General features: G+C 42.3%; 1 protein-coding gene across 2 annotated transcripts in view; it reads right to left on the minus strand.

Annotated features, from left to right (window-relative positions):
- Positions 1-27,452, minus strand: part of ROBO3 (roundabout guidance receptor 3) — a 468,117-nt gene that overhangs the window by 238,324 nt on the left and 202,341 nt on the right. For both annotated transcript variants that reach the window (XM_069614542.1, XM_069614541.1), the window contains exon 3: positions 2,236-2,393. In XM_069614542.1, the coding sequence (XP_069470643.1) occupies positions 2,236-2,393 (158 nt within the window). The remainder of the gene's footprint in view (positions 1-2,235; positions 2,394-27,452) is intronic.

Here is a 27,452-nt window from a genome sequence, read left to right on the forward strand (position 1 = left end):
ATTATTGAACCCATTTTAATGCTTGTGAACAGTCATGTCACAAAGAGGCTATGGCATTATGTGACATAATAGACTGCCCCTCAGTCCGCCATTTTGAATTCATTAAAAACAAATCTCCTATTATCACAAATTGTACTGTGCAATTTAATATCTAGTGTGAGGTTCTTGTTAAGCTTTGCACAAGTATAAAAGCATGTTTAACACTGATGTATATTCTGTATCTTCAAGAAGATATAATACAAATGCTGCATGTGTTTCTATAAACATTCACAATCGTGCCATCCTTTACGATAAGAATGAAAAGGTGGTACACTTCTTTAATATCAGGCTATGTGTGATAACCTACAACTGCTTGATATGGACTTGAAGGATGACACTTTTACTCCTAAAGTAATTTAACTTGCTACGTAGGTCTCAGCCAGGGGTGGACTGGCCTATAGGGAACTCTGGAGATTTCCAAGTAGTGCTCGTCACTGGTCCTCTTTTGTGTAGTTACCTATTTTATATCCACATTTTCTCACAGGAAAAGGGTTGAAAACGCTGAAAATGTGTAATTTGGGCCTCTTTAACAATTATTTCTAAGGACTCTTTGGGTCCTAGTCCACCCCCGGTCTCAGCCCTGAAGTTTCCTGGTAACTCATGAAGATGGGGTGTCTGGCATTTTAGAGGGAGATGCTGACTGCATTGAAAGTGTTTCACAAGGTGACATGACAGATGCAGGACCCCTTCTGGCAAGAAATGGAACTAACATTTCCTGTTCATGGAGAGGAAAATACCTGCAAAGCCAAAAGCTAGAATGGGTTGAACATTTAGTAGGATATAGCAAACAATGAGCTGGATGGAGACAGGGCGAGTTGCATGGCCTACTTGCCACGGTGCAGACAGTGTGATAGCTTTTACATTACAAACGTTATTACGGAAATACACACCCAGAAATATCTGTATTTTTATTCTAAAGGACAACATAAACATCGAGAAAACCCATCTTGCCATATTGAGTTGACTTTAATGTAACAGCATATGAATGAAAGTGGGCTTAAGTATAATTTGTTAAGTTTTTAAATACATATATTGGGCATTTTACAAGGTCACATCTGCGTACATTTTGCAGTTCATTTTATAGTCAGTCCCAGTTCACATTACTTGTCAGCCTTTCTCCAATATTTGATCCATTGCTTTTGGACAAGACATTTGTAACCGTTGGCTCTCCATATGTTTTGGACTACAACTCTCATCATCCCTGGCCACAGTAGTCAATGGTAAGGGATCATGGGAGGTATAGTCCAACATACTTGGGGAGTTGCAGGTTGCAGACACCTGGAGCATACTATCAGTATCAACCATAATAGGTCACTTCTCAGCGACCCTTCAGCAGCCCGGTGTACGTGCTCTGTGAATTCTAATTACTGCCTATGTAACCTATTTAATCACATTTGAAGTATCATACAAATAGACGTACGTGTCATGCAACCACATTTTCACACAGAGCAACACTCACAAACTGAACTACAAAACCTGCTGCTATCGGAAACTACGTAGGAATCTTCAACGATGTCTAGACTTGAACTCATAACTCTGTCTGCATAGGGGTCTGCGAGTGTTCATTTTTAGTCAGCCCCCTGGTACACTGGTCCAATAAATGGCTGTATCGATCTGGTTGCCTGCAATTTACACACACACTTCAGCAGCAAGTGCTCATTTTTCCAGCTATCGCACTGACTCCCACTTTGGAAAGTACCGTATGCTCGTCCTGTCCGTGCTTGATATGTGAACCATTTTCATGAACTTCTGGATCACCCAGTGTCAAGGGAAATATGTCTATGTACATGTTTATGTGTAATATCAATGTATATAATATGCTAATTCAATTAAAGTCTGATATTTTGAATATTGAAGAATTCTGAAAGTCTGTCTCTAAAGTAAAGCCTTCTGGTTGAGTTATATGTTTCTGTGGAGGTCCCGGCAAAGGATCAGTCCAGGGTGAGCAAGAGATGTTTTGAAAAATGAGCTTCAGCTTCAAATAGCAGAGAACCTAGTGGATTGCTGGCGATCGGAGAACATCTGCTCTCTTAGTATAGGCAGATCAAAGGGCAGACTCAGTGGATCCCCTGGTCCTTATCCACTTTCCTTCTCTAAGGCAATATCAACAGGACGACAGCCATATTTCAGAAAGTTCGGTTCTTTTTCCCAGGGCATTTTGGGTGAGTGACGTAACTTGTTTACATTCCAACCTACCGTGATTCGTTCATCTTTGTCAGAGATGCGGATATTACTTTTCTTCCACGAGATGGTGGGCTCAGGATGTCCACGTGGCGGGATACACTCCATCACTGCGGGTTCCCCCGCCGCCACTACCACGTCACTAGGAGTCTGGCGAAAATCATCTCGCAGAACTGTAAGGGAAGATCAGGGATTTAATCAATCGGCAATACCGAGACAATGGGTATACTGGACTGAAATCTGGCATAACGAAACAAGCAACAATAGAAGAATTGAGCGTGCTTTTTAAAAAGAATCTTCCAGATCCCCCTGCATGAGAACGTTGGCACTTTATAAACCGTGTCAAACATCAAGTTGTTCGCTCCCTGCATGCCCTTCACAACGAACACACCAAGATCACCTGAAAAATAGAGACTACAAGAGGAAGGCCACAATCACTGAGAAAAATGCATAACCTAACATCATGGCAGATGTAAACCGTTTTTGGGATGTATGCTTTTATTTGCGGTTTGGCTAGTAGATGTGACTAATTAAACACAAAAACAAGTAAGACCTTTAAACCAGGAAAGCATGAGTCTGCGGTATTGCAAGCCCCTTTGTTCCATTGTAAAAGTGTGAGGACAAAATCCTTCCGCCGGGTACAAAAAACACAACCGTGGAAAAGCAACATTCCAGGAAAACCCGCATATTAAACCATAGTCCGTTCAAATGAAACACATTAATGGGCCATAAATACGCTGTGTTAAGTACGGGCCAGACATGCGACCTGAACGCTGACAAATGAGAGCAATATGTTGGACTGATTTTACCATTAATGAGCAATATACGAATAGGATACTACATATTAAATATGCATGTGCCTCATTTAATATGTTACCAAACAACCTCCATAAACCATAATTGCCAGGTATAAAAGCGATATATCGCAAATGTTAATCGGTTCTGTCCCAATAGTAGTTCACTTTGATTAACCCATCTTTCCATGAGCAACTCTTCCTCGTTTTTCCACCCTTTTCTTGGAGGGGATTTTGGTTATTAGCATAATACTGCCTTAAAGATTATTTATTTATTTATTTTATACGGGATGTTTAAAAGACGCATATATATCCGTGAAACTGTGTCACGGTGCACAGAAGAGGGAAGAAATGAGGGTTACCGTAGACTGTAAGAGAATCGATTCCATGGGGTCTACCCCATGCTATAGACTCATTCAATCGCGTAATGGTGACAACAGTGGTGGTAGCCTAGCGGTCTACTGGCCTTCTTCTTGCTCTGTCCAACTTTGAAGGCATGTGGGCGGGTCATACACCTGGAGGAGATATGACAGCAAAGAGATCCATGGCTAAATTGCGTGGGCTTGGATTAGCCATGACCAGACATTTAGGGGAATCCTGACCTTGCGTGTTTGGTTTGGGCACTAGAACTATTTGCTGAGTGGGCACCCCAGAACCAGGTTTTGCAAATGCGCTTCTACAGAAATAGTTTGTTATAATGATCATATGTGCCCCGTTGTTTATCCTTTCTAATGCACCTAAACAAAAATTAACCCTTTACCCTCCAGAAATGTGCATTAGCTGGAAATATTTTGATAGAAACATTTCGATGGAATGGCATTAGATGCAATGACCAGATACTCAATGTCGCATAATGGGCATAGCACAACCTATTTATCAGCATTGCATCTTAATTTACATCTTCGCTAATGTAGTGTGGATTATAGTGTTGCCTTCTGAAATGCCACAGATCTGACCAATAGCTCTAGTAATGGTGCCACAAGGTTTTGAATTTAGAGTCCATACATGTCAGTATCTAGGGCAAGGCGATAGTAGATGGCTTCCTCGGGTAAAGGTCTGTCCAGATTTCTTTAGACTACAACTCCCATCAGCATTAGCCAGCATAGTCATTGGAGAGGGATGATGGGGGGCGAGGTCAAATCACCTGGTGACCTGCAGATTGCGTGACCCCTGATTTAAGGTGACATATGATTGAGTATTGGGATCCAGACTGTCCATATTGATATTGTGATTATAAGACTACACTGGTAAGCGCCTGTGGACCACCCAAGACGTGTAGTAGCTGTGTCTATTTAACTCCTTGTGGTTTATGCTCAGAGAATGCCTGTCCCACCTAGAAGATTCTATAGGACAGCCAGTCTATCGCCCTGGCGGACCTAGGGTAGGCAGCCCATAGTGCCAGTAAATCAGGCACGGTTATAATGAAGATAAGCTCTATCCGAGATTAAGCTATGTATGAACAGGCACAGCTTTCCACCCAGGCATTCTAGAATGCATCTGCGACTATGACAAGTGTGGCCTAGCTGGTCACATAACCTTCACACTGAGACACCAAACCTGCCACAACACCTCTGCCATTAGAATACAGTCAGTCTACAAACATGTATTCGGCGTTGAGCCTTCAAGTAAAAAACATCAGTTACAGACATAAAATAAAACCATTATTAAAACACAGGTTACAAACAATTTACTGCAACAAATACTAAATATACAGACAGTTTACATTTAGGATCTGAGAGGGGAGCCCTGCTCGGCGCCTCTTTTAAAGCAGTCACCAGGTCTATCAGGATTAGTTCAATGATAACTTCCTTGGCTTTTATTTAGTAGAACAAAGGGGAAACCCTACTCACCGTCTCGGGGATCAAAGGCAAACGGGGCTCGACTCACAGGCACGGGGGCAGGAAAAAATGGGCATGAGGCTAACTTAGTGCTTGGTTTAAAAAATGTACTCCTTAACAGCCAAGCCCTGTGGATGTACCGGGAGGACCATTACACCAGAAAAGGGCCAACACTCTGGCGCACAAAAGTCATTGCTGCTCCGGTATCCTTAATCCCAGCCATCCTCAGTGGGGGTCTCGAATACATGAGCCTTAAGGATATTGATTTAGAACATAGCAGCATGAAGTGTAGTGTGGTCTCGGGAGCCATCCCACACACTGGGCATTGGCCAATATTTGCTGGGTTCCATAATTGTGCAAAGGCGGCCACTGGGAGGATGCCTACTCTTACTCGTAGGTATAAGGAACGTTCGTTAGAATACAGTCACAACTGATGACAAATTCGGTCTAGTTGAGAACACAGAGTCTCCTGCACTAGAGCTCTGCCGTGACCACCATTCAGCACCCGTCCACGTGCCTGACCTCCAGGGCTGCTCACTGGAGCCTAGCCACACACCCTAAGTCCTCATCTCGGCCGAATGCACACACGTATTTAAGTCTCCTCCTAGAAATGTTCCCATAACTGATCTACGGTCCCCAAGGGCGTTCCTACCACAAAGCAGGTTGAGGCCACACAAATGGGAAAAGGCGCAATATAAGTGACTATTACAATACAATACTAGATATAAGCAGTAAACCTTGCTAGGGGGTTGCCAACCAATTGACACTTAACTTGTTTAGCAAAAATTCCAATTCTTACCACTGGCCCAAAATTAAGGAAATACATGTGTATAAGATCATGCAACATGCAATGCTGCTGATGGGTATTTAATGAGAAGAATCTGAGAACCGAAGCGCAAAATACAAGCAGTGACGCGAAATCGCATAGCACAATCGTGTCTGTGTCACATTCACATAAGTCCGGAGCACTTCCTACTTCAGAACTGCGAATGTTTGGCGTCAGCGAGCCACTGGCCCCCAAATACTCCCCCCTGAATCATGGAGGGCCCAGCGCAGCGCATGCACTCCAGGTGAACTCTGTGCCTTTGCACTCGATGGAAACTCAGGCACAAAATGTGCGACACTCAATTAAATATGAATTCTGGCCCTGGGCGGCCCACGGCTGAGGTGTAGTCAGTTGCCTCTCGATGTTTATTAAGTGGCGGGAAACAGATTGGGTGAGAATATCATCACGGGGAGACAGGTTGGCTGCAGCCAGTGCCTACATCTTAAAAACAATTCAGAGTGTGGGTGATTACTTTAGAGTGCATGTACATGAACCAGGCCCGTGGAAAGTATGGAGAGGAATGCACGCTATGCTCGCCACCCTACAACACTGTGTACATTATGAAATACTGAAATGAAAAGCACAGGGCCGGCAGGAAATGACAATCAAGCATTGGCAAAGCCAATAGTTTGGGCTTTTGTGTAGGTATGGGATAGAGCTTTCTAGGACCTGCACATAATATTGCAACAGCTGGAAACTGAACCGATTACCTGGGTCTAGGATGTGAGTGCCTTGCAAATGCTTATCTAATAGCTCAAGCCAAAACTGTTGGCTGGGTCATTGATTGTTTTTGTAACAGGATTTCAGTGCATGGAAGAGATATAAAACAAGTGGCTGAACACAAACTTGGTTAGGAGATTTTTACTACACCAGTAGGGATTTACAGTGGCAGTTAAACCGTTCGATAGACTGTTTCGAAAAATTAATTTCAGTATAGCGTTTGATGTTACTGCTTCATAGAGCACAAAGAGACCCCAAGATGATGTGTTTAGGGTGGGGCAGGTAGTGGGTGAGAATGGCCATAGGGATTTGCATGACCTTGGGCAGTAAATGGCTGGATAAATAACCAAACAACACTCAGACGATGTGTGTCCCTCATCACATGTCATTTTCCGCCTACTTGTACTCCAATGCAATAGTTGTGGCTTTTAGGTGATACTAAAGTGCCACCAAACAACCCAAACTAACAAGTGGTAATGGTATTTCTAGAGTTTTTTCAAGACAATAATAGGTGTCTAAACATATAGAGGGGTAAAAATGGTGACAAACAGTGTTACCTCCACAAATATGAGTATTACCACTAGCAGTTTTACCACTGGTGGTAATTATTCCATTCCCCAATGATGTGAAATGAGACTTCAGAATTTGGCATAGCAAAAAACTGATCATTAAGAAGAGGCAACCCATTTGCCACCGGGTGGACCGGAATGTCCCTTTGAAGGTATTAGCATTACTCATACGTCCAAACTCAAAATGAGGCCCACAGTCTGCACCTGAGACTCAGGCACTATGACCCAATTCCAGTCCAGAAGCACTTATGCCAGGACACGCGACCCTCTGGCGTGAACCACATGTGCTCCAGATCCATCTGTATGTTAGTAGGGTGTGCGCATCTGCACATTTGCAAATAACGCATAATACCGCCTATTTATGAGGGTGCGCGAAAGCACATCAGCGCTAAAGTTAACAGCAATTGGATTTACATTTGTTAATGCCCTGAATCAGGAGGCGGAGCTGGAATGATTTCACCTGGGCCAAATACTGACACTTTAAGATTGTTTCTGAAACGCCGTGTAAAATGTGCTCACAACATATAATTGTGTATTATATACATGTTCATTTATGTTGGGGGGACATGTAGGAGTGTAATGCGGAAATCCTTTCCTTTTGATAGACACATTTTGCTGAATGTAGTCATTGCACATATAATATCTTATGGGATAGGTGAGGATGAGCTATCTCTAAATCCGAAATATTATCTCAAACCACATATGTTTCAGACAAGATGCCTGCCTGAATTAGTGAGTGGCTGCTATCCTCTCTGGCGGGCATTCATGGGCATATGTGTGCAGGGGTCATGTCCTAAAAATTAAAGTGGCTGGACTCATCAACAAACACAACTGGATGTGACATCACTGGAAATTAGCATATCAGGTTTTGCATAACCACCCAAATTGCACAGTACGAATGACATTTGCCTTTCATAAAACCAACACACACACAAAACCAAGAAAGGATATTTTCTTCCATTTTTTTGAAAACGTTAAAAGGTGTGCATGTTTTAAACCCCAAAAACCAATACAAATGTTTTCCCTGGGACTTGCAACTTGCAATACCGGAATGGGACATTTCACCTTTAGTAGTTTGTTAGTTTACATTAGGTTATAGGCAGTGGTGTTGCTAGGTCTGGAAAAGATATGGGTTATGCTAATTTTGGGACTGCTGGGATTACAATTTTTGGTTGTAACCCCTGAGCTTCTATCCGGGGCTACAACCAAAAGACCGGGAGCAATAGCCTCCTCAGTCCCCCCCTTAGCCACGCCTCTGGTTATAGGTGAAGTGCGTGGCCTGCAAACCTGAGAAATGGTGTTCGATCCCTGAGGTCTGCTTTAATTCATGAATTAAAAGAGGACATTTAATGTTTTGCATCTTAGCTGGAAGGACTGAGTCCAACGTCTGAAAACACTGGGTGAACTCCGTCCACCCGCGTGTACCCTCGAATTGAGCCCTGTATGTGTGGCAGGGGGTTGGGAGCATTCTGAACAGCAGCCGTGTAGTGCACTATTGAAAGTCACAGATGATTCCCTGTTATAGGCAGTAAACCCCAGTCCTGTTTTTTTTTTTATTTCTCTGCCAATTGTATTCTGTGAGTAGTAGTTTCCAGTCACTTCAATCGAATACAATGTACTTAAGTAAACGCAAAGAAAAAGCAAAGCCAGTACTGGAATAGGGTGCCCTAGGTGACATGGAGCCATTTGTAACCTTAGAGTTTGTGTCCCTCACATACAATTACTGTGATTAGCTTTGCTATTACACTGTCCTCTTTCTTTCTCACTGTCTCTCCCTCTCTCTTTCTTCGTCTATCTCTCTCTCCATCTCACTCACTTGCTTTGTGCCTCTAAGGAGCTATGTGCTGAGGGATCAGTGGCACAGAGCAAAGCAAGGAGTTGTAGAGACCCCGATGAGTTCCACAGAGAAAGCCCAACATGAAGTGGTGTGGGCTTCCAAGTTTTCGAGTGTGGATGGGAGAGCAGTCTAGTGGTCGCTCACCCTCAATCTCAGATATGAAATAATCCAGCGGCCATTCATACAATCCCGGTGACCAGTCAGCAGGCGGCCAAACCTCTGCCTTGATGTGTCCCATAAACTGGGCATCCCATAAAATACCCAAAGAATGAATGCATTTGGAAAACACTCAGTCATCAAAAGAGCAATAACGCCCAAAAGTGTATCTGCAGAAGTTACCCTCCCCCACAGCAGCTTCGCCAGTGGAGTAACGCTTTTGAAAATGTCAGGGGGTGGGGTTGGGGGTGACACCTAAAGGAAAAGGGCACCTGTCAAATGAGGGGGACAAAATGGTGAGTCACGAAATTTGGGTTGGGGGGGCAAACACCCTTGTCACCCCTAAAATGACACCCATGTGCTTAGTGCAAAACCTATGCATGTGGCACACACACACGGGTTTTCCCTCTCTCTCTGCATCTCTCTGTATCGCTCTCATATTCTCTTTGCACTCACTTACTCGCAATATTTGTTGGTTCTGCCTCTTATTTGCTCGTTTGGGGTGTCACCCTGCTTTCCCCTTGTAATGCAAAGAGGTAACTGCAGGACAGGGGGTGAGTTTGGGAAGAGTGGCACAATAAGATGGTTTCCTGAAGTCTTTCACTGATTTAGACGGTGCCCACTGGAACCCCAAAGGGGAACTGGCAGGATGTGACATCTACTGGGAGGGCGGTAGTAGTCACTCCATCAGTTAGAATCCAACATGGTAGACACCCTCCCTGGCTTGTAACAAGATGAAGTGCCTCAAAGCCAGGGGTGGACTGGCTATAGGGATCCCTGGAGATTTCGCACTGGGCCTCTGCAACCTGGGTCTCATTTGTGTGGTAACCTATTTATTTCCAAATGTTCTCATAGGAAAAGAGCTGGCCTTGCTGAAAATGGGAAACATGGGGCCTATTGGGACATTATTTCCAGGTCTCTTTTGGTTCCCAGTCCACTCCTGCTCAAAGCACTAATTCACCTGCTAGCAGCATATAAGACACAGAAACAAAACCATTAAAGTCACTGGAGAAGTGGGATCCCTTTTATTAAGGAGGGCCTAGGCCTGCCACATGTGTCAGGGGGTCTGCAAACATTACATGACGGTGCTCGCTGTCCATGTTTTTCAGCATCCCGGGCACAACCCGAATATAAACAAACCAGATCAAAAACTGTCACCGAGCTCGATAGAAAGGCAAAAGTTTATTTCAGTATTGATAATAAAATCCCGTGTCCACGAGGGTGTCACAATATTGGGCCACGGGTTCTCAGCATGCGCTTTTTGATGCCTCAAAGTCATAGTAAACACCTGTAGAATAGAAGCATATACATATATGAAGCACATATATCCCATGTAAACTTATCAAAGACATTGCACATGTTCTCAGTGGTATCCTGTCTGCCTCTCTTTCTGAAAGTGTTCCATTCCTAAACTCACGGCTTCAACACTGGGCGGACATTTTGGATTTGCAGGAGATGTCGATGCGAGGAATTTGTGAGTATAAATAAAATGCCATGTCTTTGTTTACTTTTAACCTCACCTTCCTCAAAGTGGTCAACATCCTTTCCAAATAAGATAAAAGCAGGTATATCATCAGCCTTGCATCCCAGAATTCCACTTAACTTAGATATCAACATTGTCCTGGGCAAAAATAAATAAATAAAGTTGCACACGTTCAAAAGTGTTATTTTACGTTACTCTGCTTTTGTACTGTGCCAAATAACTGCCGCAGTCTCTATGTGCCAAGGCATATTGTGCGGGCACACTGGGTCACCAGACCGAAGTCTGCTGTGGCGGATAGCAGGCGAGAGGGCGAAGTAAGAGGGAAGGATAGCGCATAGCGGGAAACAGAAGCGTATTTGTTGAGCTAACATACACACTGGGATCACAACGTGTGACTTTACAGCAAATTGGTGATAATGATGGGCACATTTTGGGGGGGTAGTTTGGGTATTTTTGAAAATTTCAACTGGCCTCCTTTGGTCTAGGAAATTGGCCAACACTGTCCTGCCGACATTGAACTGTTGGCCAGGCCTAGCCAATTCAGGGAGTGGGAATCCCAGATTGGAGACCACCAGCTGAGAAAACTGTCCTGCCCGTGTCCAGTTCCTCGGGTGCAGTGCGCCCTGCAGGTTTGTTTGTTGAGTAGTGTGTCAAGATAAGGGCCTCGCTGAAGGGCCTCCGAGGTCCTCCCTCGTGGCAGGGAAACACTGGGTTGGCCTCTGCAGACACTGCACCTCCACCGCCCATCTGCCCTAGGGCAGAGCTCGACGGTGCTTTTGTTTTCTTTCTATGCACTGCGTAAACACCAGCGCCCTCAAGACATCTCAGGTCACTGGCCGGAGTGGTGCACTCTGCCGCCCACATCTGTTCCGCTGAAAGGCGTGCCACCCAGCGAGCCAAGCAGGGCCTATTTGCCATAATCGGGAATGTGTGTGAGTCTTGGAAATGAAAAAAAGCAGCCCAGCACAACAAAGCATGACATCTGCCGGGTTTCCCGCCAACTCCTCCCATCTCTCGGGCTCTGAGGGCTCTGGACAAAGGGTCTGAGTAGCTGACGGAATTGCTGGCCCCAGACCCCGCCAATAACGCAGACACCTACGCAAATGCGCTGGGAGTCAGATTCGCCATTTCCCCCAGTCTGGCGTCAGACACAGGCCTCTTTATGAGTGGAATACCGCAGCCCGTGTTGCATCCCGCCTTTGCGCCAAGTCAACCGCGTGGAGGCGCTGCTGGGCGTGGGGGCTCAGGGGGGGTATAGCTCCGGATCTTTTTAATGTAGCCGGGATAGAAGCTCAGGGGCAACAACCAAAAGGCTAGCTAGCCCCCAGTCGTGACATTAGTGTAGTCATGGATCTTTTCCAGACCTAGCAACACGTAGCCCACCAGGGCCAGACTGCATATTAACCTCATCGGGCAAATGGCCGGGTGGTCGACTGCATGAAACCAACAAAGGAGGGCCCCCCGAGGCTTTAGGGCTACATCAGTACATTTTCAGTGTTCTAAACTGGGCTCCACCTGCCTTCTGCCCAGGCTGCTGGTGGCATCCCAGTCCTCTCCTGAACCCGCCTGTTCATCATGCTTTTCACAGCATTTGTCATCCCAGAAAAAGGCCCGGGCACAAACAAGATCTGGGCCATACAGGGTATTTTAAAAGCCATTGGGGCAGTAGTATGGCTTAAAACTAAAAAATACCCACGCGCTAAAGTAATACAAATTGGCCCAAAAATATGTCCCACACCCACCTTTTGGGAACGGCCTCTGGGGTCAATCCATTACATCAGAGGCTGGTCTGAGCCCATTAACCATTACAAAGAAAACACATCTTAGCCAAAACACGAGGTATTGTATGAAATTACCTAATACCAAAAGTTTGACCCCCAAAAGTCCGACCCCCAATTTTCTGCACATATATATATGTGGGCGGGGGGTAAAGTGAATACAAATGTATAAGGGTAAGGTGGGGGAGCTGTGGGGGGTCTCCCCCCACATATATATTTGTGGAAAAATGGTAGAAAAAAAACAAATCAGACAGACTTTTGGAGGTTGGACGTTAGTATTCGGTAATTTCACGCAGATCCAAAATGCAACACTATTCATCTATTGTCAAGCCTCTAGGGCGTTTTATCTTTTCAGAAAAACTACACTTACCAAACTGAGCGCCTCAGTTTTATTTATCTAAATATTTGTACCATAATACTCAAGGGCATGGTGGACCAACAGCCCCCATTGTCTTGCTCCAGGCACACGTGCCTTCATGCCCTAGGTCATCACGGTCATGTCGACCCTGGAATCCTTTCTCTAGCTATCATCTATTGGTTTGTCATGGTCGTTGCTGCAGGTTTGTTCTGCTTTGACACCTGTTGATGCACTCACCGGGTTCTTCTATCCACAAAGCTTGTTAAACGACATGAAGGCCAAACGTACCCAATTTATCCTATCATAGGCCTGAAAGAGGTATTTCACGTTATCCCTGCCAGACCGAATTTGGATTGGCTTTTGATGAATCCATTTTTGGAATATGAAATCCTCTGCTTAGGCTATAACTCTCTACATTGGCCAAGGTTCTGCTGCTTAACAGTCACCTGCTGCTTTAGGCCACCCTCCTATAAAGACTATTTCTTGCAAGCGTTCTGGGAGAAATTCCCTCAAGCATAACCATATGGAACGCTAATCCAGCTGTCCACCAATCTGCATTCACTTTACATTTCTTGGTGGGTTGACAAAACCTTGTTAGTTACCGGCGCTGGCCAACAAGCCATCGACCAATACCCTTATCCAGGGTCTTTTCCACCACTTGCTCGAACCCGCGCCCCACTACAACTCGCTTGCCTTGAGAAAGACTTGGGTTGAAACGCGCGTCGGCTGTGTTTTTCAGTGTGCCACAAGTGTTATGTTACACCTGAACCAATAAATACCAAATGCACAACCATAACTCAGGACTGAAGCGTGAACACCTAATAACAGTACTGGAGCACCAAATCCTTGCCAGCACCGGTAACTAACAAGGTTTTGTCAACCCACCAAGAATTTCAAACCTCCTGGGAACCTTGGAGTTTGGCTCCCCGACAAAACCATGTGCTAGGCTGCAGGCCTAACACTGACCATCAACAACTTGTTGCGCAGGGGACCATCTTGTCCCGACAAAAAACTCCATATCCCTTGCAATTGCATTCACTTTACATTTTGGAAGAAATAGAAAAGGCTGAAAAAACACCTTTGCCATCTTGGATCTACGAAGATTCCCTGATTTATTTTGTTTGCCGAACACCACAATGTAGTGTTCTTGTGCTGATTATACCACTTTTTCTTACTTCAAAAAAATGGGTGGGTCTCTCTCCCGTGCCCGCTTTCAACACCCCACCTGCCTTGTTATATACCAACCACAAAGTTACATTGTAAGGTTTTTAGGTTAAAAAAGTTGTAAACAAATTGACAAAAATGATTTGGCAAAGTTGCAGTTGGGAAACGAGAGAAATACTGCTACCTTGCCTATGGGTTGCACTCAATGTAACTATTCTGCACAATAAGTATTGCTGTTCCTTACCTAGACTCAGATTACAGAAAATCGGCGAAGGAAATCTAGGCTCTCAGGCCAATGCACCACTTTCACGATCCATCTACACGGAATAATCCATCACTGTGCGCAAAGGTAACGTGCAAATGTGCGCTAGTATATTGATATTGCAGGCAAGTGTAAATGACATTTTCAAATTTAAAGCTGGGGACTGCAAATTACACTCATTTGCTGAAGAACTCCCAGAAGGTATAAATCAAATATATTGCTTTTTTTTTCAAATTAATCGCAGAAGATAATCACAGAGCATAATGTACATTTTCTGTGTTTAACTCAATTTTGCCAGAGTAGCCAATTCTATTTACAATGCTTGCTCCTTAATTAAAATTAATGTTCAGGTGTCCATTTTTTTATTCGCCTTTACCTCTTCATAACAAATCATGTGGCACATGTTATCACATTATGTGCCTTTAATTGGAATTAGAACTAAACATATGATGTCGTTAGGTATGTTTAAAATAACACAGCAACGATTTTTGCTAGGGGCAACTATCAGAGCTATTTAACACACTTAATCCATTGAATATGTCGTATGGTTAATAATAGATTTGATTTCACTTTTTACTGCCTTGTTTTGCTTTTTTATTGTACCACACCAGCTTCAGAACACTTGCCAAAAGAAGTGTGGTTGGAGTGTGCTATGTTGCATCGACATCCGAGGGTGTTTTACCGAAAATCCATTTTGCGGGTGCAATTGTGCAGCCATGCACAGAGGTCAGTTCTTTGCACTGTCACTCCACTGTGTTTTTCTTCCAACCTTAAGCCTTGTTTGCATTTGCCTTCTCTGTTTCTTATTTAACCCTTCCTCTTCATTTTCTTCGTTTCTCAAAAGGTGCTTTGAAGTGGCCTGAACGTGGTTCTAAGCGTTGTATAAGAAACTCACATGAATGCATACGCACCGGCATCTAAGTGTGCATATCTTATAAGAACTCTGAAGACAACTTTTGGAAACCATTGAAAAATGTGTGATGTTCAAAGGAAGTCCCTTTGACACTCATAGGACCAAGGTTCATGACCTGTGTCCTAAAGGAACCAGGGACCCCTCGCTTTCCAAAAGACAATTACTAAAAGGAAGGGCCCTGACAGACCAAAAGGACAACATTCAAAATATTCGTACAATAAACATTAAAAAAAACATTCACAATGTTGTACAAAAAAATAAAAAAAAGAATGAAAATGGAATCTTATGACTCTTCAACATTTGGCTTTCCAGATATTTTGAGGTACAACTCCCATCAGCCCCAGCCAGCGTAGTCAATGTGGAGGGATCATGGGAGTCAGAGTCCAAAACAAAGAGCTACCGGCTGCAGGACCTCTCCACTATGGAATAACGTGCAAGACCTAAAAATAAAAACATCAAGCATTTCAGTCTTAAAGCAATATTTTGACTCCTTACATTTGAAAATGAGGTGCAAAATATAGATTCTATAAACAGCACCTACAGCCTGGATATTTGTGCTGCCGTGCACACTTTCCTTGGAGCTACTGGGACGCAATGAGAGGGAAGAACGACTATTGGCCTGTCAGCATCTCAGATTTGCATCTTAAGCCTTACCTGACACACAAGCAGAAGAACCTGATCAGATCTAAAGAGGCCTCTAGCACCTCTGAGATGCCCTGGAGCAAAGATTTCTGAATCGCAATTGCACCTGAGCATTTGAAAGATGCTCCCAAATTCGCCTGATGTGCTCCAAACTTAGGGTTTGGGGGTAGACATGTGAAAATCAGTGATGCCCACGTGCATCTCCTGATTTTCTCCAGAGCAAATCTTTGTGAATCAGGCCCGAGTGCTTGGCCATTAAAGGCCCTGGTTAGATAAACAGTGCACTGCATCCCTCCTTGTGCTGCTGTCCTGCAGCTGTTGCCTGACCTGGATACATTAACAGAACAGCACAGGTGCCAGATGTGGGCAAAGCCTGTCTGTGTTTTATCCTCCTGGCATCACTGATCCGATTGTACAAATGAGGCGCGTGCACCACTTATCAGGGGCAATCACAGGCCCACAAACTCTCCCCACCGTTCCCACAGGGCACGCTGCTTCTCCCTGGGCAAACTGTACGTCGTGTAGCACAAACATGCATCACCATCTAGAGACCACACGCTGGAATGCAATTGCAAAGCGCGGCTGGCAGTATCCTCCAGTGGCAAATACATGGTGGCATGAACAATAAAGCCCCATCGACTGAACGAGATTAAATGCTGATTTAATTTCACTTTAGTGTTTCCCACACTGAGAGGCAGTCAGAGACATAAGCTGCCTCTGAGAGTATAATCACATGCCCAGAAAGCTATATTATCGCCATTGGCATGCAATCTGGAAAACACGTGTAATACCATAAGATTGCAACAATAAGATTAAAAACAAGCATGGGCAGAGCCAACAGGCTTTTTTTCTAGGCATGGGATAGACAGTTACCAGGGACTGCCCTAATTGTACTCCATGGCCATAAGAGGGCAACAGCTGGAAAATGGTGTGAGTACATGGGCATATGGTGGCATTGACTGGACAATGCCTCATGCAGACTCAAAAATGTTGGATTTGCCAATGTGTGTTTATTTTCAGGAATTCAGTGCAAGGAAGATATGCAAGGGAACATGCATTATGACACCCAAAAACTAGTCCAATACATTCCAGAGTTGGACGACCTTCACACGTTGTTTTTCCCTGCTGATTGGAAACTGAATAGCCCTCTTTTGCATGTGTCAATATTAGTCAGGCCAATTGAATTAACTGTATCCACCTCATCATGCACGAGACACAATCAAAGGCATGACCTTCAGGGATACCCAGACCACTTCTGTAAATACATGAAAGCACAAGTCACAGATTTCCAAGAATTGTGGACTAAAATGTGTTTTGATGTTGGGCCAAGATAAATGTATCAACATTCATAGAACCTTGCACAATTAAAATTAGAAAATACAATTAGGCCAAAAGGTCAAATTTGAAGCAGATCTGTAAAATGTTGTCTATGTGCATATAGCAAGTACACAATTTCAGCCAGATGTTGCGAACACTATTACGAAAGTTGGATGATGAAATGTTAATTATCAGGTAACACTGATGTTCTTAAATTGCTGCTTGCGTCCTTGACAGAGCTCTCAGGATTTACTTCTCAGTGTTAGAGGAAAGGTGACATTCTCCCGACCCATAATGCATTGCACAGCATTGGTTGAATGGTCCCATAATACATTGCACAACATTGGTTGAATGGTACCATAATACAATGCACACCAATGGTCCCATAATGCATTGCACAGCATTGGTTGAATGGTCTCATAATGCATTGCACTGCATTGGTTGAATGGTCCCATAATGCATTGCACAGCATTGGTTGAATGGTCCCATAATACATTGCACAACATTGGTTGAATGGTACCATAATACAATGCACACGAATGGTCCCATAATACATTGCACAGCATTGGTTGAATGGTCTTTTCTTTCTTTGATTGGCATGTGCCACCATGGGCGATTTTTGACTCTAGAAGAAGACACGTGTAATGACTGCTGAAATATGTAACAAACCACTGACATATCTGACATGAAAGGACACGCCAGATTCTCATTTTGCAGTCATGCCCCTGAATGCAATGACATTGGTAAAGGCATGACCCTCACAGTGAAACGTAAAGGCAACTAAACACATCAATGTTTACAGACCGCTTACCAACCATGCAATGTATTTATGGAAATAAGAAACATAAGTGGCAAACGCAAGTGGACGGGAAGTAGGGGGAGAGAGAAGGGAGGAGATGGAGATGTGAGAGGTAGAAGACTGCAGGGCAAAGGTGGATGGTGATTGAGGTAAAGAGGCAGAGATGTAAGGAAGGGAATGTACTTGCATGCCACAAAATAAGGGTACAGAGAAGTTTTGAAAAGAAAAGTGGGGATGCCAACTACACCCAAGAAGAATCCAATTTCACTTGCAAGGTGATTTACTCGGTCAAAAAAACAAAACAGGACAGGTTACAAGGTTAAAACAAAGAGAAGTGATCTCTGGTGCACAAGGGACAACATTATGCTGCGCTAAAAAGAAGAAAGAAAAGATGGACATTGTGCAACCAGTGATAGTGCCAAATTCATATGAAATGAAGAGATCAGTTGCACTGTATTATCTAAACTATAGCGGCAGCTTTCCTTTTTGTATGTGGTTGGTACATGGACCCATGTCGTGTGACACCTTGAACCAGACCTTGCATTTTTTCTAACAGTGCTTTAAATGATGGGACTATGCACATACTTATTATGCGGCATACTAAACTACAAGTCCCAGAAGGCATTACTCAGTAAAGAACTAAACTATAAACAGGAGATCTACACGCATACTGCAATCACACGAGTTTAACCAGATGCTACACACACTAATGTAAGAGCAACTGGAAGCAGTACACACATGTAAATCACAGAATGAGCTCACAAAGGCTGCAAGGGAACATTGGCTAGTTGTATTCAACACACCAAGCACCAACCATCTGAGACTGGCCCCCGATTAGGTGAGAGGGACGAAGATTAATACAATCTATCAAGACTAGGCTTATTTTATCCTGAATTTTGATATTGTTTGTTTATGTGAATAATTGGTTGATCTTTGTTGGGCTCCTGTAGGATTTGAGAAATATTGACCAGGGTGCATTGCAAAGCAAACAGGGGACAAACAATGGTGATTTTATGACCCTGATTAGGAGAAATATTTATGTTAATCTAGTTTTAGAAGACATTCTAAGACTGGGATATTTAGAGGTGCAAATAGAAGACCTAAAGGATATAAAGAGTGATTGATACTGTTTAACATCTACTTAGCTCCAGTCCCTTGGACTGATGATGCACTTGGAGAGGAAGAAGAGTCCCTAGGTATCCTACTAGATAAACATTGGGGTAAAAGGTCAATATCACTGGGGAATCTGAATGCAAACATTTCTGGATAATATTCAACAAGGGCCACCTCAACCGAGATGGACATTGACTGGGGTTCTGCCATTCACGCAATTAAGCACTACAATGGACAGACATTAGTATGCTGAGCACGTTTATTGAAAGTATGCCACTTGACATTTACATGGTCATTATAAGGATGGTATTCTCTTTTATCCTACAAATCATTACAGAAACGCATGTTCAAAAGTCAACTTTATTTTGGTCAGTTATTATTTATATAGTATGGAAGGATTTGAAATTGTCTAGCGCTGAGAAACTGACTATAACCAGTTATGTCTTTTCTTTTGATGGAAGAAGTGGGTGGATTCAGTGAAATCTAAACACATAGAAACATATGGTGTGGGGAGTTGTATAGATTATTTTATGAACACATACTAACTAAGCAGTGTACTGGAGAAGCTATGCAATCACGCACGCAGGTTCTCACCACAGGAAACTGAGAACATAGAACCCTGTCCTAGTAGATCTGGAAATGTTAGGGAAGTCTGACCTACTGCTCAAGAGCCTGGTGTTCCATTAAGGGTGAATGAGAACAGAGTAAGTTCCCTATTAGGGAACTCCCGTCCCCTGCACACTATCTGGGGCTTATGGAGCCAAAGTATTCAAAGAGTATCTAATATAGGTATTTGGTATAGTTTTTGGTTAGACTTAAACCTAGCGTTGATTGAAACAAGTGTTTTTTTTGGCTAACATAGTTAAAACATAGAGACAGTTGTAGAATAGATATTCACTTAAGTACAAAAGACAACTTGTGACTTGATCTTTAGTTCAGGATTTATTGGTCCAAACAGGATTGCCCAACGCGTTTCGAGAGTTATTCTCTTCTTCAGGGGCTATATGCAATTCAAAACTTTAAATCTATTAAAAAAAGTTAAACAATGTTCTAGATTAGTTGAATAATTGATAATAATAATTTACATTCAATTGCAATATTCATTTTTACAAGAAGATATTCATTAGATAATAGAAAACCTCGTTATTTACAATTCCAGTATAAGCATTGATTATCGTGTAACAGTGATCCCACTGTCGCATATGTTCACAATTTTGGCAATTACACCATACAAAACCAAAAGAGGTAGCCATGATTCTTGTGGAAAAAACTTAGTTCATTGAAACCAATTGGTTTTTTAGCTAATATTAAAGTAACAGAAAGAAAAAGCACTAGTTAATCGCCATTTTCAGAAAGAAGGACATAGAGTAATTTCTAATTACATATTTTATTGTTGCAGCACAAGATCTCAAGGTGGTAAGGAATAGTGGTTGGCTTACCCTGTTTTTAGGTTTTAAACATTAGGATAAGAAGAACGATCCATGATTATGGGTCTGTAAAATATTTCACATCGGCAGTTTCAACAGGAGTCAATACGGTGTATAAGCCTGTGTAAAATAAAGTGATGGACCAGTCTAAGTATATTGGTATATTGATATGATTAAAGACACTAACAATCTAAACTGGGATGTTCACTAATGGGATACATAATAGACTTACTTAATGGAGTTCAATCTCTAGAGATGTGGGAAAGATGGTCGTGCTCGAAGTCTGTAGGCATACTGCTACGTTACCGTAGTATCCACGGATTCTCCATTAGGAGGAGAGAAATGCCGGTGTGGCTTTTTTCTTTAATCTGGGGAATCGAAGAAACACAGTTTAGGATCTAAACAGATTCTCTTAAGGTAAAAAAAGATTGGCTGAGGGCCGTTGTCAGCGTACTTACAGGTTTCTGACTGTATGACTCGACTGGAAACAGGTGCCATCCAGCTCCGTACGCTGGGGAATACAGAGTGTGAGACTAGGTTACAAGATGGCCGTATTTGTGGCTAATGTAAACGTGACATCATCACGCGGCGTGCGTGCATGACGTCACGAATGTAAACAAGGAGACGGGTGCGTGACGTTAAGAAAGGATTCAATCGAAACAACATACTAGATTAATATCTTAGTGCCGTGGTGTAATTTGTAGATGCGATCGGATACGACCCTATGGTGTATATCAATATAAGGGGTCTATAGTAGATGAACATTAAAAAAAAAGGTAAAAAATAAAAGTACAAAAATGAAGGTAAAAAATGGCGGACATGGTCTGCTGAGATACAACTCTTAGATGACGAGGACCAACTCTTAGATGTGAAGAAGTTAGTTATAGTAACCTTGTCTTGAGTAGAGGAGAGCTACATGGCGATGCAAGAAACTCGAACGGAATTTATTGGGAAATGTGGGAGCAACATGTAGAGTACATATGCAAATTGAACAGATATTAAAGCTTTCATCAGATGTTTTCAAATACGATATTTAAAGATATGGTCGACTCGGAGTATGATGGTAAGAGTACCAAACTACCCCAAGGACTATACTGTGATATTTTTGAAAAGAAGAAGTGGTATGGTCCTCTTAGCGAGTAATGGTTCTTTGATTACCTAAATAAATGTCACAAAGGAATTACCTTTACCTTGGAAATCGGCCAACCGAATATACATTTCTTGGATGTTAACATTACGAAAATGGGCACTGATCTGGTTACCAACATCTACAGAAAGCCTACAGATACAAACACACTCCACTTTGGGAGTTTTTATCCAACACACTTAAAGGATAACCTTCCTTATAGCCAGTTACTCAGATTAAAAAGGATCACGTCTGACACAAGCAATCTCCAGAATGAATATGAAGATATGAAACAAAGATTCAAAAACAGAGGATTCCCAGATGAAATACTAGACAAAGCAATCCAAAGAACAGCATCAATATCTCGAACTAAACTTCTAGAGGAACAACCCAAAAAAACGACGACAAGATTAATTCATACTCTGAAATTCCCTAGTCAGAGCTTCCAGATAAAAAGGATTATTACCAGAAATTGGGACTTCATTAAATCCGACGCGAATTTGAACCGATTGTTCCCCGAACCACCAATGCTGGCTTATAAGAGAGGAAAAAACCTCAGGGACTCTCTCATCAGAGCAGAAAGACCCAAAAAATCCGCCCAAACGACACTGAGGAAACAAAAAACCGGTACATATCCATGCTTGAATTGTCAGCATTGTGGCAACATCATAAAAGGTGACCACATAAGACACCCCAGCAGTGGTAAAAAAATAATTCTGAATGATTTCGCGACCTGTGACAGCAAAAACTTGATTTACACACTCCGATGCCCCTGTGGGAAATATTACGTGGGCAAAACAACCCGAAAGTCAAAGGAACGCTGGACGGAACACAAATCCAACATCAGGACATGTAATACCAAATCACCGGTATACAGACACTTCAAAGAGAATGGACATAACATTACCCAACTTAGATGGGCAATCCTTGAATTAATCCACCCCCTTCCAAGAGGCGGAGACCTAGCCAAAAGACTATCCCAAAGGGAATTATTCTGGATACATAAACTTGATGCTTTATCACCCCACGGGCTTAATGAGGAATACTATTTAGGACCCTATCTATAAAACCTCCTTTTTGCATAATCTTCCTCTTAACGTCATGTTGAATTTCCTACTACAAGACGCTGCCTAGACACGTATAAAAGCATCAAAAGAAATGTATAAGTATTGTAACAGTTTCAGTTACAACTAAGATGAAACCTGACGTTCTTTTATGCCAAAACCAAGAGACTGTGAACTCTGAATGAGGCAGCTGAATAATTACAAAACGCTACCTAGAAATGTATAAAAGCAGCAAAAGAAATGCATAAGAATTGCACCGGTTCTAGTTACAACAAAGATTTAACCAGACGCTTTTTCATGTCAAAACAAAGATTGTTAACTCTGAATGAGGCAGCAGTATAATTACAAATATGTGTCAATTTTGCACTTTGTTTTTTACCTGACCTATCTACCATTACTCCCTAAGAGGACCATACCCCTTCTTCTTTTCAAAAATATCACAGTATAGTCCTTGGGGTAGTGTTGGTACTCTTACCATTATACTCCGAGTGGACCATATCTTTAAATATCGTATTGAAAACATCTGATGAAAGCTTTAATATCTGTTCAATTTGCATATGTACTCTACATGTTGCTCCCACATTTCCCAATAAATTCCGTTCAAGATTCTTGCATCGCCATGTAGCTCTACTCTACTGAAGACAAGGTTACTATAACTAACTTCTTCACATCTAAGAGTTGGTCCTCGTCATCTAAGAGTTGTATCTCAGCAGACCATGTCCGCCATTTTTTATCTTCATTTTTGTACTTTTATTTTTTACCTTTGTTTTTAATGTTCATCTACTATAGACCCCTTATATTGATAAACACCATAGGGTCGTATCCGATCGCATCTACAAATTACACCATGGCACTAAGATATTAATCTAGTATGTTGTTTCGATTGAATCCTTTCTTAACGTCACGCACCCGTCTCCTTGTTTACATTTGTGACGTCATGCACGCACGCCGCGTGATGACGTCACGTTTACATTATCCACAAATACGGCCATCTTGTAACCTAGTCTCACACTCTGTATTCCCCAGTGTACGGAGCCGGACGGCACCTGTTTCCAGTCGAGTCATACAGTCAGAAACCTGTAAGTACGCTGACAACGGCCCTCAGCCAATCTTTTTTTACCTTAAGAGAAACTGTTTAGATCCTAAACTGGGTTTCTTCGATTCCCCAGATTAAAGAAAAAAAGCCACACCGGCATTTCTCTCCTCCTAATGGAGAATCCGTGGATAATACGGTAATGTAGCAGTATGCCTACAGACTTCAAGCACGACCATCTTTCCCACATCTCTAGAGATTGAACTCCATTAAGTAAGTCTATTATGTATCCCCATTAGTGAACATCCCAGTTTAGATTGTTAGTGTCTTTAATCATATCAATATACCAATATACTTAGACTGGTCCATCACTTTATTTTACACAGGCTTATACACCGTATTGACTCCTGTTGAAACTGCCGATGTGAAATATTTTACAGACCCATAATCATGGATCGTTCTTCTTATCCTAATGTTTAAAACCTAAAAACAGGGTAAGCCAACCACTATTCCTTACCAACTTGAGATCTCGTGCTGCAACAATAAAATATGTAATTAGGAATTACTCTATGTCCTTCTTTCTGAAAATGGCGATTAACTAGTGCTTTTTCTTTCTGTTACTTTAATATTAGCTAAAAAACCAATTGGTTTCAATGAACTAAGTTTTTTCCACAAGAATCATGGATACCTCTTTTGGTTTTGTATGGTGTAATTGCAAAAATTGTGAACATATGCGACAGTGGGATCACTTTTACATGATAATCAATGCTTATACTGGAATTGTAAATAACGAGGTTTTCTATTATCTAATGAATATCTTCTTGTAAAAATGAATATTGCAATTGAATGTAAATTATTATTATCAATTATTCAACTAATCTAGAACATTGTTTAACTTTTTTTAAAGATTTAAAGTTTTGAATTGCATATAGCCCCTGAAGAAGAGAATAACTCTCGAAACGCGTTGGGCAATCCTGTTTGTACCAATAAATCCTGAACTAAAGATCAAGTCACAAGTTGTCTTTTGTACTTAAGTGAATATCTATTCTACAACTGTCTCTATGTTTTAACTATGTTAGCCCAAAAAAACACTTGTTTCAATCAACGCTAGGTTTAAGTCTAACCAAAAACTATACCAAATACCTATATTAGATACTCTTTGAATACTTTGGCTCCATAAGCCCCAGATAGTGTGCAGGGGACGGGAGTTCCCTAATAGGGAACTTACTCTGTTCTCATATTTCCTTCAAGCCATATGCCAGGGTTGCTATTTTTCTCCCCCGCACCTTGACTTTAGATAACGTTACAGAAACATAAAAAATAACTCACACAAAGGTCTAGATACATTTAGGTGTGCAAAGGTGTCCTTTTCTCCTTTGGTTCCATTAAGGGTGAATGTCAGCTCTTTTGTCCGACATACAGAGTGCAACTTAGATCTTAGACACTGAGTTTAATTTTACTTGAACGGGATAAGGGCCTCAAGTATACATTGTCAGTATACATCCAAGAAGCTCTACACACAAGGAAATGAAAGAGCCAATCTAGTTGTTACTTCCCATGGAAGAAAAACATAGAATTGCAGTTGATACTTGTGCTGTCACTTGTTTAAATATTTGATTATTTAAATTGTAGACACCATGTCATTTATAGTTGGTTAATTTATAATGTTTGTTGATCCAGGGATCTCCACATCTACTAGCCCACTAGCATTGGCAAGTAGTTTTTATGACGGGTGAGTACCATTTACACAATACTTGACCTTGCTGACCAGTATGGGAATGCTAGAAACGTATTTTGTAATTACTGCAAAGACAATTTGTTTGCAGTAAATGGCAAACACAGGTTTCACTGTGCATGTTTGACAGCATTGCAGCAAATATGAAGTATACTTATGGCAACATGCAGCACTTTACAAAAAGCACCAGCAAATATTTTGTCACCAGTCACCTTGGGGCAAGCGCATTTCTCTTAGATTGAGTGTGTAAACTAAGTAACTCTCTGTGCAGGTCTAGTGGGACTTTTAAGAATTTGCAAGGCCTGTATTCTAACCAAATATTCACTACACTGTACTTCAGTGGGTGAACCTATGACTGCTTATTTGTTGTTGTAAAAGCAATAGTAAGGAGTGTGAATGATGATTATTTCATGAGCAGTCAACACTTGTGTTCTTATGTGTCTGCTTCTGTCCTTGACTGAACTCTATATGTAGTGTGTGCATGTTTGTAAACTGTTATCATGGAAAGTCAGTCTGCAGAGACATTCACCATTTGCTAAGGAATGCCGACCTGGACAACTTGCGTGAGATGTACTGAAAAATGGCGCTGACATATGAAAAATGAAACAGTTAAACACTGGAAGATAAAATGAACACGGTTGCCAGCATTATCCATTCATCATTCAAACTGACTGTACTTCATTCCTAAGCCAAATGAGTGAGTAGGGTGAGACTTCAGGAACACGAGTGAAGATTAGTCAGAGTGATGCCTGAGAGGGAAAATGAAGCGAGTGGAGGAGAAATAAGACACCTTTGTTCAATTTTAGGGCATGCACATTTCTTCTCCTCACACCACTTTCTTTTCTCCTCAGTCGTCTCCACACTCGCTCACCTGCCTTTGAGAGGGAGGTGTGAGGAAAGAATTGAGAATGAGTCTGTGGAGACCATGTTACAGACAATAACAGACTGTCAGCCATCTATAACACCATAGAGAGTTGGATGAAGGCTCACTGGATGTGCTTGAATGGTTCGAAAACAGAATTTATGACATTTGGATCCAAAAAAGCTCTATCCAATCTAGGCCCAGCCTATTCTACATTCTACATTAAAGACTCCAACATCGCAGTCACAAAGTCAAAACACTTGGCATCTACCTGCAATCTTCATTAGGAGCTGAGGCACAAGTCTCATACCTCAAAAGAAATTGCCAGTATTACCAGAGATTATTACGCTGCATTAGGCCTTACCTTAGCGCCAAAAATAGCGCCACCATCGCTAGAGCCACTATCCTGTCCCGACTCGATTATGGAATGCATTGATGCTTGGGTCTAGTAACAACTGCATTAAACAATGCCAAATAATTCAAAACAACGCTGTCAGGTCCATCACCGGGAAACCCAAGCGTGACCATATCACCCAAGACAGATTCGGCCTTCATTGACTCGCCATAGAGGAGCGCATCAAATTCAAATCCTTGACGCTGGTTCACCGCTGCCTATACGGCACGGCCCCATTATATCTCAAAAAGGAATTCAATCAGTACGAACCAAGCCGATGTCTAAGATCAGCTAAACAAGGGCTACTCAAAGCTGCCCATACTAGAGTAAAAGCCACTGGTCTCGGGAGGGCTTTTCCCACCAAGGCAATTGCTCTCTGGAACGAGCTTCCGGGCAACCTTAGATTGGAAAGTAACTACTTTTCGTTTAGAAAGCAGCTGAAAACATTACTTTTTCGGTAAATTGTTACATACTCAGCTCTGGACTCTTATTGAGTCCATCTCTTCTCTGTTTTATGTAGTCCCGTGATCTCTTCTTCTTCGTGTTTCTGTCGTGCCCTGATGCTTGCGAGCTGCGGCGCGTTATAAATATATAAATAAAAAATAAAAATAATGACATAAAATGGACATAAATGTGTCCTATTTGCAGACATTCTCGTTCCCCCTCCTTAGACCTCCCTCTCGCTCCTGCGTCATTCTCCTCATTCATCCGTCTACATTCTCCACCTCACTCCTCAATCATTTTCCTCAATCAGTCCACATTCTCCACCTCTCACCTCCCTCTCACACCTCAGTCATTCTCCTCACTCAGCAGTCTACATTTTCTGCCTCAAACCTCCCCCTCACTCCTCAGACATTCTCTGCCTCACACTTCCCCCTCACTCCTCATTTCTTCTCCTCACTCATCAGTCCACATTCTCCACCTCTCACATCCCCCTCACACCTCTGTCATTCTCCTCACTCAGCAGTCTACATTCTCCACCTCACAGCTTCACCTCACTCCTCAGTCATTCTCCTCACTCA

Source organism: Ambystoma mexicanum, chromosome 9 (genome assembly GCF_040938575.1).
Source record: "Ambystoma mexicanum isolate Mex_15411 chromosome 9, UKY_AmexF1_1, whole genome shotgun sequence".
Taxonomy (NCBI): Eukaryota; Metazoa; Chordata; class Amphibia; order Caudata; family Ambystomatidae; genus Ambystoma; species Ambystoma mexicanum.